This window comes from Lepidothrix coronata, unplaced genomic scaffold (genome assembly GCF_001604755.1).
Source record: "Lepidothrix coronata isolate B3197 unplaced genomic scaffold, Lepidothrix_coronata-1.0 Scaffold90, whole genome shotgun sequence".
In the NCBI taxonomy this organism is placed as follows: Eukaryota; Metazoa; Chordata; class Aves; order Passeriformes; family Pipridae; genus Lepidothrix; species Lepidothrix coronata.
The window spans coordinates 1,792,476-1,805,262 of record NW_016690270.1 but is presented as its reverse complement, the minus strand read 5'-3'; the positions used below and the strand labels follow the sequence as shown (position 1 = coordinate 1,805,262).

Sequence of the window (12,787 nt, the reverse complement as noted above, 5' to 3'; positions counted from 1 at the left end):
CACAAAGAGATATATGGCTCAGGAGAGAAAGGTCAGCCCTCGTGGAAGATGAATTGGAAAAGACAAAAAAAAAAAACAAACAACCCCTGTCTCAGGTGCAGAACCTGCTGCTCGACTGGCAAACACCAACACTGCCATTTCCTCACATCTCTATGGTGACAAACGCCGTGTAATTACCAAGATGTTTCCTGGGCTGTTTTCTGTCTGTCGCTCCCTGCCCCAGTCCCTGTCATTACTTATCAGGCCACTTAGCAGAGCTATTTTAGAGTAAAGAGTGAGGAGTCTTCCCATTTCTTTTTGTCGTTCCCAGCGAGGAAAGACTAAACTCTGTGAGCCTGGGAGGGGGTGAGACCACTCTTAGGAGTTTGGATTTGCATTTGTCAGAGAAGCAGCCTGAACATTTCACTGGCATGAGTCACAACTGAACCGCTACCTCAATCAGAACTTCCCTTTTAAGGCGTGTTACAGGAAGAACTCACACCACTCACTAAACAAAGCTGAGCCCCACAGCTCAGCCAGCCAAGACTTTAAAACCACCTTCTTCCATCTCCTGCTCAGGAGAGTTCATCCCACTCTGTCCTTTCTCAGCACCAGTTGCTGATACTCGAGAGAGCTATTTCTAGCTGGGAAATAGTGATGGCACTTAAAATTTCCACAAAAATAAAGATATTTTTTTTGCTTGTCTGCTATATATACACACACATGTCATCTCTCACACAGCAATGAGACTTGTGATTTCGGGGTTGTCCTGCAGCCAGGAGTTGGACTCGATGATCCTTGTGGGTCCCTTCCAACTCAGAATATCCTGTGATTCTGTGAGACACACGAAGAGCAGCTCGAAAAAAAATTCAAAGGGAATTCAAGTTATTTCTCAGTTTGCCTTGTGAGGTTTCCCAGCACCCCCATCCAGGTGTGTTCAATGGAAGATGACTTCCAGGAAGGATGTCAAAGCAGTGGATGCAGGAACATCCTAGATGGTGTAAGTATATGAGGCAGGGGTGCAGTATTTCTTTTCCTAGTGGGCTGTACACAGCAATGTAGGCATGATCACTTCAAATTCTGAATAAAAAGAGACCTAAACTCTTAAGTGAGACTCTCTAGAGAGAAAAGAAAAAGCAAAGGGTGACCATTTCTGGCACACACACCTTAGAACCACAGCCTGACCTAAAGCCACCAAGCACTGAGAGCCATCCTTAGCCCACAAATCCAGAAATTTGGTGGGTTTAACATTAAACATTGTTATCCAATAGTATCATGTGTCAGAAGTAACTAAGCTTCACTAGAACCCACCCCTTTCCAAAAAGCAGGATGGAAAGCAGAGCCTTAATCAGCTTCTATTCATAAGCACTTCCATTGTAAAACACAAAGCCTTGGCGTGGCCTCCAGCTTGGCATCAACAGCATGGCAGGGAAACAAAATAAGGCACAGAATGGAACATGTCTGAGAGCTAGAAAGGCACACAAAACAGCTCAGCACAGAGCACAGCGTGGCAGAAAGAGGTGTGTGGGTCAGGTCAAGGTAGAGAGCTTGTTTTGGTGGGTGGAGAATGATGAGGAGACTGTCCAGCTGCAGCCTTTTGTGCAGCAGAAGGCAAAAAAAAATACAGGGTAGAAAGGAAGCGAATGTGTTTGTGGCCTGTGTGAAAATTTCCCTCTCACTTCTTCTTGCCTCTGTTCATTTCCTGTGATTTGGGCACTTTGATCTGTGTCTGCTAATGAAGAGGAGAGAGGGTTTGATGTGGAACTGGTCTCTGAGGTTGTTGGCAGCACACAGCCCAAAGAGGAGCAGAGAACAGAAGAACTGGGAATCCTGAGAGCAGGAACACTCGGCTGAGGACGACAAAGCTGGACCCAATGGCAGGGACCTGCCCCCAACTCAGCAATATCTATTCCACCTCCCTGCAGGACCCACAAACAAGTCACTCTCAACCCCTGAATGCAAAGGGACGAAGAGGCACATTCCAAAGAGTCAAATCCACTCACAAATCCAACAGAAAATTGGTTGATCTGAGCAGACACAGCCAGGGCACGACTGTGAGAGGTTCTGGAGGAAATAGGGGCTTCTTTGTAACCACGAGAGGATGAAGAACAAAGTGTCACAGGGCTGGGGGTTTTTGGACAGAGCCTATTCCCTTGGCCTTTTTTTTTTTGGTGAGGAAATATTGAGGGTTTGGGGTGGTGGTTTGTTTGTTTTGCTGTGCTAAGACACCCCCCCACACACACAGAGAGATTTTTATAGCTGTGAAGAGAAACGAAGACTTCCACTTTTAGCAGTGAGTCAAGTGAGAGAGCACCTGATAACAAACTGATTTCCCTTCTGGCTATAAAATAGTGAGTCTAAGGAGGGGGGGAAGCCCCTTCTTCAGCCATTGTTCTTTGCAAAGCCATTGTGTCATTTTGCAAAGGACACATCTGGAAAGCAATAAAGCAGCAGCTTTTCTGTATATTTGATCTTCTGATTCATCCCACGGGGAAAATCATTATTTCCTGGAAGGAAATTGTCAGATGGGGGTATTCCCTGTGAAAATTCCAACAGGAGGGATTCCCATTCTCTAGCAGACTCTGCTTTGCAGTTACAAGGGGAATTCAAAAGTTATCTGGCAATCTCAGAGCATCCTGTGGCTCCCTGTAGTGAAGAATGGCAAATCCACAGCTCAGAGGACATCTCTGGATTGGGATTTGTGCTCATGGCACAGAGTTCTTCCCTAAGATTCTGTTTCTTCTGGATATGGGCAATATCCCTTCTAGGGCTGTACTTGGAGACAGTGGATCTCCAGGTGTGAAGAAGCACATCAAGAAGAAATGAGGATATTCTGTGTGTTATTTCTGGATGAACAAAACCTCTGTGATTAGCAGTGATGCAAAATCCCCTCATTTTAGACCAGGTAGAAGAGAGGGATGGAATTTTATAGCTGCTGACTGCAATGTGTCTTTATGTGTGCCAAGAGTGAGGGAAGGATCAGCCAAGGCTGGTAGAGATCTAATTTCAGAGTCTGGAACAGAACCCACACCCAGAGCTGTTTTTTGTTTGTTTGTTTGTTTGTTTGTTTTTCCCTAAATCCTACTGAAGGTTTTGAGACACAAATCCCTGCCTGGAGCCTCCTGCAAAGAGCAGGAGCAGACAGACACACAGTGTCTCTGTCTGGCTTTATTTCACATGGGTTTCTTGTTTACCTGGCTGCTATGGTCACTTTCCATTTTAAATAATTCTCCTTTTTTTTTTTTTCCTTCTTTTTGGCTGAGTAAATAACAGTGAACAAACCACCAACTGTTCATAATCCACTGAGAAAACAAGCAGCTCTGTTCTTGGGGTGAGGGACCCAGAGGCAGCGATGGCAGGAGCCCGAGAGCCCAGACAGCACTTGAAGGGATTTTCCCGAGGGTGTGTGTTCCTTCCAGTCCAGGAGGTAGATGTGCTCCTCCACAGAAGGACTGAGGCTCTCGAGCCCTCGGGAGAGCACCAAGGAACCTGTAGTACAGACACACTGTTGGAAAATATGAGAAACACACGTAGGAGTTGGAAATAACTGGCCAGACAGGGACAGTTGTGTGTGTGGCACTTGGCAGAAAAGGCTGTTTCTGAAACAGGCTTGTTAGTAGACATTTCCATTGTATATTTATCTATAAAATACATTTACAAAACTGGAGGAAAGCTGCAGAGGCCTCTGAAGGAAGATGGATTTCTGGAGAATTGGAACATAACCCTTAATTTGAGCATAATGGACGTATAGGAATAAATGTCTTGTGCGAATTCCACGAGGATTTTGTGGCTAATCCTCCTGGAACCACAAAAGCATTACGGACACCAGCCAGTTTGCAGGCTTCTGCTGATGCACAAATCCTGAATTTCAATTTAAAAGCAGCCTCACTGTAATGTAACATCCCAGTCCACTTCCTCCCCTTTCCCACAGAACACCATGTTTCCTCTTGCTCACGTGCATCTCACAACCCTAAATAATCACATCCCAAATTCCCTTAAGCCAGGCTGTCCCCAAAGGCTCTGTCAGTGCCTGTCACCCCCCACCCACCTGCACTGAAATCAGGTGTAACCAACACACCTGCACAATTGTGCCTGAACTTCACGGAGTCCTGTGGCAAAGGATTCTACAACTTAATGATGTGAAGAGTGTGAAAATCTTCCCCATATGGGACTTGTTCAAAGTGCACACAAGCACCATAATCTCATCAAATATCTAAGTACTTTTTCTAGTGTTGTTACATCCTTTTTGAGCAGAACCAGAGAGCACCAGGACACTGAGTGCACTGGGGATGTACAAAATGACATTAAGATTTTTCAATTGAATTCCCATTTCCTTTCTTAATGATTCCTGACATTTATATGCCTCTTTGACTGCAGCTGAACAAGGCAGTTGGTTGTCAGGAGCAACTGAGAGCGAGTCTAAGATCATGTTCCTGTGTGGTTATAGCTCGTTTCAGGTCTGTCAGTGTTTATTCTGCTCACATTATCTGTTACCACCTGCGTCACTTTGCTTTGTTGATACTGTATTTCATCTGCCCTTGTAATACTCAGTCATTTGGTATCCTGAAATCCTCTCCTGATTCTCTGCAATCCCCTCTAGATTAGGACACCCTGAATAATCCTGTGTATGTAAGAGCCAGCTCAATCCAAACCCTCTCTGGAGATGCTTTTGAACTGACACACCCCAAAAAGGTTTTTGGCTGCTGGTTTATTTTTTTCCAGCAGACAAAACACTCTCCTCTAAATGGCTTCAAGAGTGGCCATTCCAAATGTATTTACAGCTCTGTCAGAATGAAACACAGCATTCCCTTGCAAAGGACATTTCCCTGGAGATGTAATGGGTTGTACTGGTTTGGTTCTTTTCCAGAAGCCCCTTTAGAGATTGGCATCTAGAGCACAGATGGTCCTTTTAAAGAGAGTTTGTATGAAAAAAAAAAGCCTGAGCATCCCTGGAGTGTAGTGTGCTGCTCCAGCAAGGAATCACAGAATCATGGATTGGTTTGGGTTGGAAGGGATCTTAAAATTCATCTTGTTCCACCCCCTGCCATGGGCAGGGACACTTTCCACTAGACCAGGTTGTTCCAAAACCTGTCCAACCTGGCCTTGGACACTTCCAGGGATGGGGCAGCCACTGTCAAGGGAGGAGAAGAGGGTGTGCCAGAGAAGGAAATGGTGTAACTGTGAGTTCAACTGCTGCTGCAGGGTGGAACTGGCTTTAGATAGTTACAGCAGAGAGAGGAGGGTGGCAGAAGTCACCCAGGAGCACAATTTAATAGGCAAAAAGCAAAAAGTGCATTATCATGCTTAAGTGATTAATTAAAAAAACAGCCTCCTGAACATCACTGCAAATATAAAACCACCCGAGGCAGATGGATGGATTGTTCCATTAGGCTAAATTGGCTTGTCTGGTCAGAATTGCCTTTATTCTTGCTTTTATTTTGCCAGGGGGAATACTGACTCTTAGGAGCTGCTGCGAGGTTTTATGACCCAGCACAGAGACTTCAGAGCAACTTTCGTTTTGAGGGAGGTTTTCTCAGGGGGTGGCAGTGGTGCTGTCATATTTTTTTAGCCAATTTCCAGTGCAGCAGCTTCCGTTTTCCACTCAGGGCCACTATCAGCCTTTTCTAAACCACTCTTCCTGAACAGCAGAAGAACACAAGATGATAGGAAGAAAGACAAATTCGTGGCTTAAGTCTTAAGTACAGGCTCTCCAATACACCATTTGATGCTCCCCTTGTGGTATTGCACCTTTTACAGAGGCTGCTTTGCCAACAGGTCTCATTCTAAAGGCTGATGGAGTTTGAGAGGTCATGGATTTAGGAGAAAAAATACTGTTGACTAAGGATACAGTGCTTGAGTCCAAAATACATGAATAGAACTAGAACAAAGTGAGGCACAGGAGCAGAGAACTGCAGTTTACATGGATTTAACTGCTGGCCAACTCCTGTTTGTATGGGCATCCACTACTATGGAGAAAAACTACTAATATCCTTCAACTCCAGACATGACTTCATATCCTAAGGCATGTGCCATCTAACTGTACCTTTCAAAGCCAGAAGGATCACTCAGTGCTCTCACAGACCCCAAGAAAAAGCCACAGCCACCCTGAAACTTTTGTCCACAACTGGTTTGGCCCTGATGAGTGCCTGGACCACAGACTGGATCATGGAACTGAAACAGAGAACACAACACAGCACAAGGGCTGTGAGCTCTGGCTGTGTAGGAAAAGCAGAGTTTCAGGGCTGAGAAAGAGTCTCCCAGATTGATTCATTCACACTCATCAGGTTTTGTTACCATTCCTGATGGGGCTTGTTGAGTACATACACTTCATTTTTATTGCTGCTGGCAGTGATGGGATCCTCTGCTCTTCATTTATTAGGGATACAAAGAGTTTGTCCTTCCTGTTGCCCAAGGAACCAAAGCAGACTTTGCCCTTCATCCACCAAAAGCAGAGAGGGGACAAAAGGGGCCTGGAACAGACCCTTAAAAAGTCCCTGTGTTAGTTTTCACTTCACAAATTCTCCACTTGTCCTCAGCAGCACTTGGTCTGTACTGCTGTGCCTTAGGTATTTTTAAAATTAAGAACAGCACCACTACAAGGAATTAATTAAGGACCAACTGTGGGACAGCAATGGGGACACCTTGGGTTCACAGAAGCATCTCTGTTTCCTTCTGATTGCTGCAGACTTTCCTGCCCAGTAAAACACTTGTCAGAGTCTTGATACAGGAGTCTCAAGAAGGTTGAGCAATCCAAGGAATTCCCTTTATTCTACAGATCTTTTCTCCATCTGATCAGTGCAGTGTCACAGACAACTCAGATAAAAGAGGTAACTGCCAGCTATGGGTCTTTGCTGAAATTATCTTTTCCCTTTCATTCTTTTTTCTCTCCAGTGCAGCTACAAGAGGAGTGACCTGTACCAGAGCTGAAAGGCAGTCAAACAAGGAAGCTCCAGTTTTGCCTCACCACTTGAAGCACAGGCACAAAAACTGTACTATGAGATGGAGCAACATCAAAATATTGTCCCACTGTAGCAGAAACTCCAAAAGCTGGGGAGCTGCAGGCAGTGGATGTCCAATTTTAGGAGTCTGTAAGATACATCTGGTAAAGTGGATGGAGACTGCGTGGGTCAAAGAGTTCCAACCCCAGCCCTCTCTGTTGTAGGGTTTTAACTGCAGGCTGCAGTGGGGAATATGGATCACCAAACACAAAACCACAAGCAACAGAAAACTAAGAACACATATGTGCTTGCCCTCAGCACTGCTGCCTGGAAGCTGTTCTCCAACCAACAAAAACATCTCAGTGGCTGGAAAAGATGAACAGGCCTCGTTGCCAAGTCATGGCCCGAACTATTCCAGGGGCAGAAAAGGCAGCTGGACTGCTGGTAAAGAGCAAGGCTATTTAAGGAGACTCATTCTGGCCTAATGGAAAATGCAAGGATAGAATTATCAATTATTTTAAACTAAAACAACATTTCGGATCCAGGAAAAAAAACATCACAAGGAAGCACAAGGGAGAAGCTGGTTAGATTGGGCTGGCAGCTCAGTCCAGGTACAGAAAGAGCAGAATATGCTGCTCTTTAGAAGAAAGAAAATTAAATGTTTTCCAGAAGATGGTGATTCTGGACAGTGTTTCAGCCCACAAAGCAAACTCTGAATGCACCTGCACTGTTGTTCCAAGCACTGGCACAAAGCTGATGTGATCACAGGGGCTTGGGTTATCACAAGGCAGCCAGAGAAGCAGTCAGGGGAACAGAGACAAAGAAATTACTCTTAGATATTTAGCTATATACTTATATTTTAAGTCATACTGCTTAAGAGGGCTTTCTCCTCCAGCCCTCAGGGCAGCTGCTCCCTGCGTGCTGCACAGTGTTCCATACTAAGAATTGCTATGCAGAGTCCTGGCTGTCAGCCAGGATGCATGTTAGAGAGCAAACAGAGCCAAACAAACGACAGCCCCACAGACTCTGAGAAAGGCCCAACACACAACTGGCAAGGGGGACTCCAAGCTGAAATCTAGAGAGGCAAAGCTCTTCAGCAGGACCATCAAGTGCAGCTTTGTCTGCTGCAAAACCCACTGTAACTGAACTTATCACTGTTCTTTTACCACTTAGTCCCAGACTGTTCCCAGCCCCAGCACAGCTGCCCCATCAGATGCTCAGAAGTCACAGCAGCGTTTAACATGATTTGTAATGAGGGAGGGCAGCAAAAAACTCTGGTTTTCTCTCACAGGCCTGCTCTGTCCAGTGCCTATTACAAAAAAGGGCAAACCCTTCGCTTCTGAATTCAGTCCAAAGTGCAAGTTTAAAAGAATTCTCAACATCTCTGTGCCCTCAGCACTTCCCCTGCTTGCAGTTACATATTTCAGCAGACAGCTCTATAAATACATGTGGCAGCCCAATAGTTCAGTGTCATGGTCTGTGATGAAACTTTTACAAGAAGGTTCCCCAGGACTTCCCAAAATTAACAGCTCTGAACAACTTTTGTAATTCCTATTTAGGACAGAAGCAGATTTGAATGCACATGCACCAGAGAATATCTTGTTTACACAGCGTGTTACAGTCTGCACTGTGGTGCTTATTCACAGCACAGGATGTATTAATTTCTGGCTTCCAACAAACCAACAGCACTTGATTCTGAAGGTCAGAACATCTTTCTGTCTTGTTTGCTCTCCTGGGACAAACATAAGTGGATGAGGCAGGGAACCATTCCAGCACACAGCACAGGAAGTTCAGCAGGTATAAACTGGATCTGGAAATGAAGTTGGTGATCTAATATGCTGCTGTCATAGCAGCTCAGATGTAAGAGAAAAACTAAATCATATTTCCTGCCTCTCTGTGTCAGTGGAGATGCTACAGGGTATTTTACAATAACCCTCAGGTCCCAAACAACATTTCTGTCTGAATGGTTTTATTCAGCCTCACAAAAATCACACGGAAACTTTGCTGGACATCACATTCTCCCCATCTATTCCCACAGTGCTGTACAGCCAGCTCTGTGTCTCCAGCCTGCTGCATATGTTAGAGAGGCTTGGGTTGGGACTGTGGTGGATCTGAGTCAAGGCCTCCACTAAGAGAATCGGGGTATTTAAAGTAACTGCACGATGTTGCAGTGATGGGTGACTGACTGCAGGACACCTCAAGCCAACTCCCAGTCCTTCCACCCTGTCAGAGTGGCTCGATGGACATGGCAGGGCTGGGAATTCACTCACACCTGGCATTTGGAGATGGCAAAAATGTTTGTACCCACTGGATTTTACTGAGTCAGTCTCCAGGGGTGATGGATTAAACAGAAAAAACCCCTGACTTTTCTGCTGTAAGGACATGTTACAGTTGCCAGTGGCAGAGAAATGCAGTTGCTGGCAGTCCCAGACAGCTGCTATTTAAGGGTGTCTATAGATACATAACACAGGTGGCATTTCCAGAAAACCCGCCTGGAAATCCTAGGGAGAGAAAAATTATCTTAAATGCTAAAATTAGAAGTGACTAATACCAGATCTGTGGACTTGAGGAACTAGTTGATTCCTGCCTGGGTTGGACAAACACCTCCCGAGATGGCTGAACACCAGGTAGTTTAGTTTGACTTTTCATTAGTGGAAGGATTTGCTCTGCTACTTCAGTCACACTGGGGCCTATGTGAATGAAGTAACACCAGTGCTGACCAGTGAGACACAGGGAGAACTGGGGAGCAAAATTTAACTGCTGCACTGGCACTGGGAACATTCTGAGGTGCCACTGTCGTTTTCTTGGCTGGCAGCTGCACAGAAGGAAGGATATATTGGTGAACCCCACGAGTCTCTGACCTGTCTCACCTTCTATTCTGAGAGTATTAGCACAATTCACTTAGGATACGTGAGGACTGGATCAAATCCAAGAGAAGAGATTAGTTTGGACTAAGGAAGTGGATGCCAGGCAGAGAGAAGTCAAAAGCCACCACGCACATGGCACACACAGAACGCCCAGTTTTGGGTAGTTCAGGGCAGGAATTGTTGACCTTCATAGAATTCAATGCATCACCTGCCCCAGGATGAAGCAAGGGCTGACAGCTGTGTCCTCCCACGCGCTGGAACTTACCCAGGAAGAAATACTCCGGGGACTTTTTGTCTGTAGCAAAGTCTGCCATCGCCCCGCCGAAGCGCAGCCACAGCCCGAAGGCAATGACAGCCAGTCCTGCCAGCTGCAACACAAACAGAGAGTCAGCACTGCACAGACACACGGCCAGGGAGCACCAGAGAGCACCAGAGAGGTGCCACTGGCACCTGTGCTCTCCTGAAACCCCCCCACCACAAAATTCAGGGAGCGCTTGCCAGCGTCTGATAACAACAAATTCCTGTTTCAGGGCAGTGTGCTGCTTTGTTTCAGCTCTTCAGCTCTGAACTTAGTAGTGGCTCTCAAACCTGATAAGTCATTTAGTCATGAAAACTTGGCCTGAACTGCAACAGGGAATGGAGTCGGGCAGGAGCTCCCCAGCAGAACCAGGGGGTAAAAGGATTGTTACACGTACAGTGTCTTGGAGTACAGATATTGGAAACTGGTGATGGATGCTGCCAAACGGAAGGAAAAATTCCCTTTAATGCAAACAAGACCAGGTCACAAGGGAGTGTCACAGCATGTTGTTTAATGGGAAAAATCTACAGTCAGTGGTCTCAGCCCCACCACAGGCCAGACAAATTATCAGCCTCCCAGGCAGCAGTGGGTATCCTGGCAGACAGCTCCAGAATCCCGCAGGATCAGGCACAGTGTCCTGTTGCTGTGCTGATGGAGGCCCAGAGCCTCGGTCTGTAGCTCCTGCACAACCTGGGCAAGGCTCCCAAACACCTGCTGCTTCCCATGGCCGTGGCAGCCTGGCATGGTGCATTTCTAACCTGCCCTGCACTGCCTGGCACTTGATCCGTGTGGCACAACCTCCACAAGCCGGGAGAGCGGGCGAGTGCCCAGCTGGAGAGCGTGGGATCATGGCTTTCCTCACAGACGTGTCCTAGCAGAGCTGAGGGTCCCCTGCCACCCTGTCACAGCATGGGGACCTCCTTCCTGCCAGCCAGGGGCTCAGCTTTAGGCGGGCAGTTTGGGCTGAATGCCCCAGCCAGCTGAGGAGATGGTTTCTTCCATCCCAGCAAAAAAGGCAGGACAACAAAACACAGTAGTTGTCGCTTTTGAGAAACAAATAACACAGAGCTTTGTCCTTCTGCTGCCTTGCAGCTGCAGCTGGGCAGCATCACTCTGCCCCTCCAGCTCGAGCACAGCAGCACTGTGTCCCCGGGGCGCGCAGCGCTGTCACCAAGAGGGAACAGCATTTGCTTTAACTGTGCTTCAAGCATAAAGGAGACAAAAGCCCAAAACTGCTCGCTCCAGAGAGGCTGAACAGGATTACTTTGTGACTTCTTTTTAAAAGAACCCAGTGAATCAGAAGGAAAGAAAAAGACGTTTAAGAAGATGACACTGCTGATTGTTTTCCAGCGTGAAAAACTGGATAGCTGAAGGGAGGACAGAGCGCGAGGGAAAGTGAAAGAGAAAAGAAAGTGTGAATTCAGCTGTGCTGTGGAACTGTGAGACTATTGAAAAGGTGCAATGAGGGGAGAACGGGCACAGCATTCCCTGCATTTCTCGGGGATGATGCGAGGACTTTCTCTTAGGATGAACTTGTAAAGGCAGCAGCTGCTGGCTCGCTGTTCGAAATGACAGGAGTAAAACCCACCGGGATGCTGTGAAAGGTTCCGCTGCACGCGGTGCTGGGAGAACCTCTCCCAGCCTCCTCCTGCAGCTCTCCGGTTGCCGGGGAAATGGCCACTACTTTAAACTATCAGTTAAGACACAGGTTGCCTTTTCCCGGCGGTGTCATTTCACACCGAATCGCTGCTTCCCCAGGAAGAGCTGTGTCTCCATGAGAGCAGAAGCCGGGAGCGCCGGCTGAGCGCTGTCGCTGCTTGGGGCAGCTCAGCTCCTCGGAGGGACCCCCACCCGAGCCGCCCACCCTCTCCCCTCGCCCGGCACCCCCCGGGCCCCCCGCCCGGGGCCGCGTCCCGGAGCGCCCGCAGCAGGTGCCCCGGCCCCGCCCGGCCCGGCGCTCACCCAGAAGGTCAGGTTGAAGATGAAGAGCAGGATCTTGATGCAGCGCATCCCCCCGCGCCCCGCGCCCATGGCGGGCGCCGGCTCCGGCAGCAGCTCCCGAGGCGGATCGGCCCCGACTCGCCGGCGGGGCGGCACCGGGGGCAGGTGCGGGGCCGGGCGGGGCTGCCCGGGCGGATCCGCCGACCTGGGCCCGCCCCGGGGCGGACTTTGTGCCCGGGGGTTCCCGGGCGGGGCCGGGGAGCGGCGGGGGCTGTGCCCGGGGCTGTCGGGGCCGTGCCCGCCCGGGGCTGTGCCCGCCCGGCTCGTCGGAGCCCTCCGGGCACCCCGCGTGTCTCAGGGCGTTCAGTGACGCTCGAATGTTGCAGATGCTGCCCGCAAAATCGCCAGCGGCGCCGAGGGTTTGATGTCCGTTCTCCTTAAAATTATCTCACGCTCATAAACTAAAGCCCCCTAAAGTTAATTTTCCAATCGCCGATACTTTTCGCTTCGTTGTCTAGATTTGACCCAAAATGCTGACTCTGCCATCAAAATCTTACAGCTTTCTCCTCTGGTGATTTCTTTTTTCAGCTGCTGTTCTCCTTCAAACTCTTCAGGAACTCTGAATCCAAAGCTGCCTGTGAGGCTTTGACAGAAGAGCACAAGGTAGAGGCTGAGTCTGTGGAAACGTGGGGTTTCTGTGTCAAACATTTCCTCTCAATATTTAATTAACAAAGCACTTATTTCCTGCTTCGTGCTCTGTTAGT

The 12,787-nt window shown here is 48.0% G+C and overlaps 1 protein-coding gene across 1 annotated transcript in view; it reads right to left on the bottom strand.

The window, feature by feature from the left end:
• Positions 1–12,156, bottom strand: part of TSPAN2 (tetraspanin 2) — a 21,412-nt gene extending 9,256 nt beyond the window's left edge. Inside the window, exons 1-2 of the mRNA XM_017821467.1 lie at positions 12,045–12,156; positions 10,050–10,152 (exon numbers count right to left, since the gene is read on the bottom strand). Coding sequence (XP_017676956.1) covers positions 10,050–10,152; positions 12,045–12,113 — 172 coding nt within the window. The 5' untranslated portion in view covers positions 12,114–12,156. The remainder of the gene's footprint in view (positions 1–10,049; positions 10,153–12,044) is intronic.
• Between the last annotated feature and the right edge of the window lie 631 nt (positions 12,157–12,787).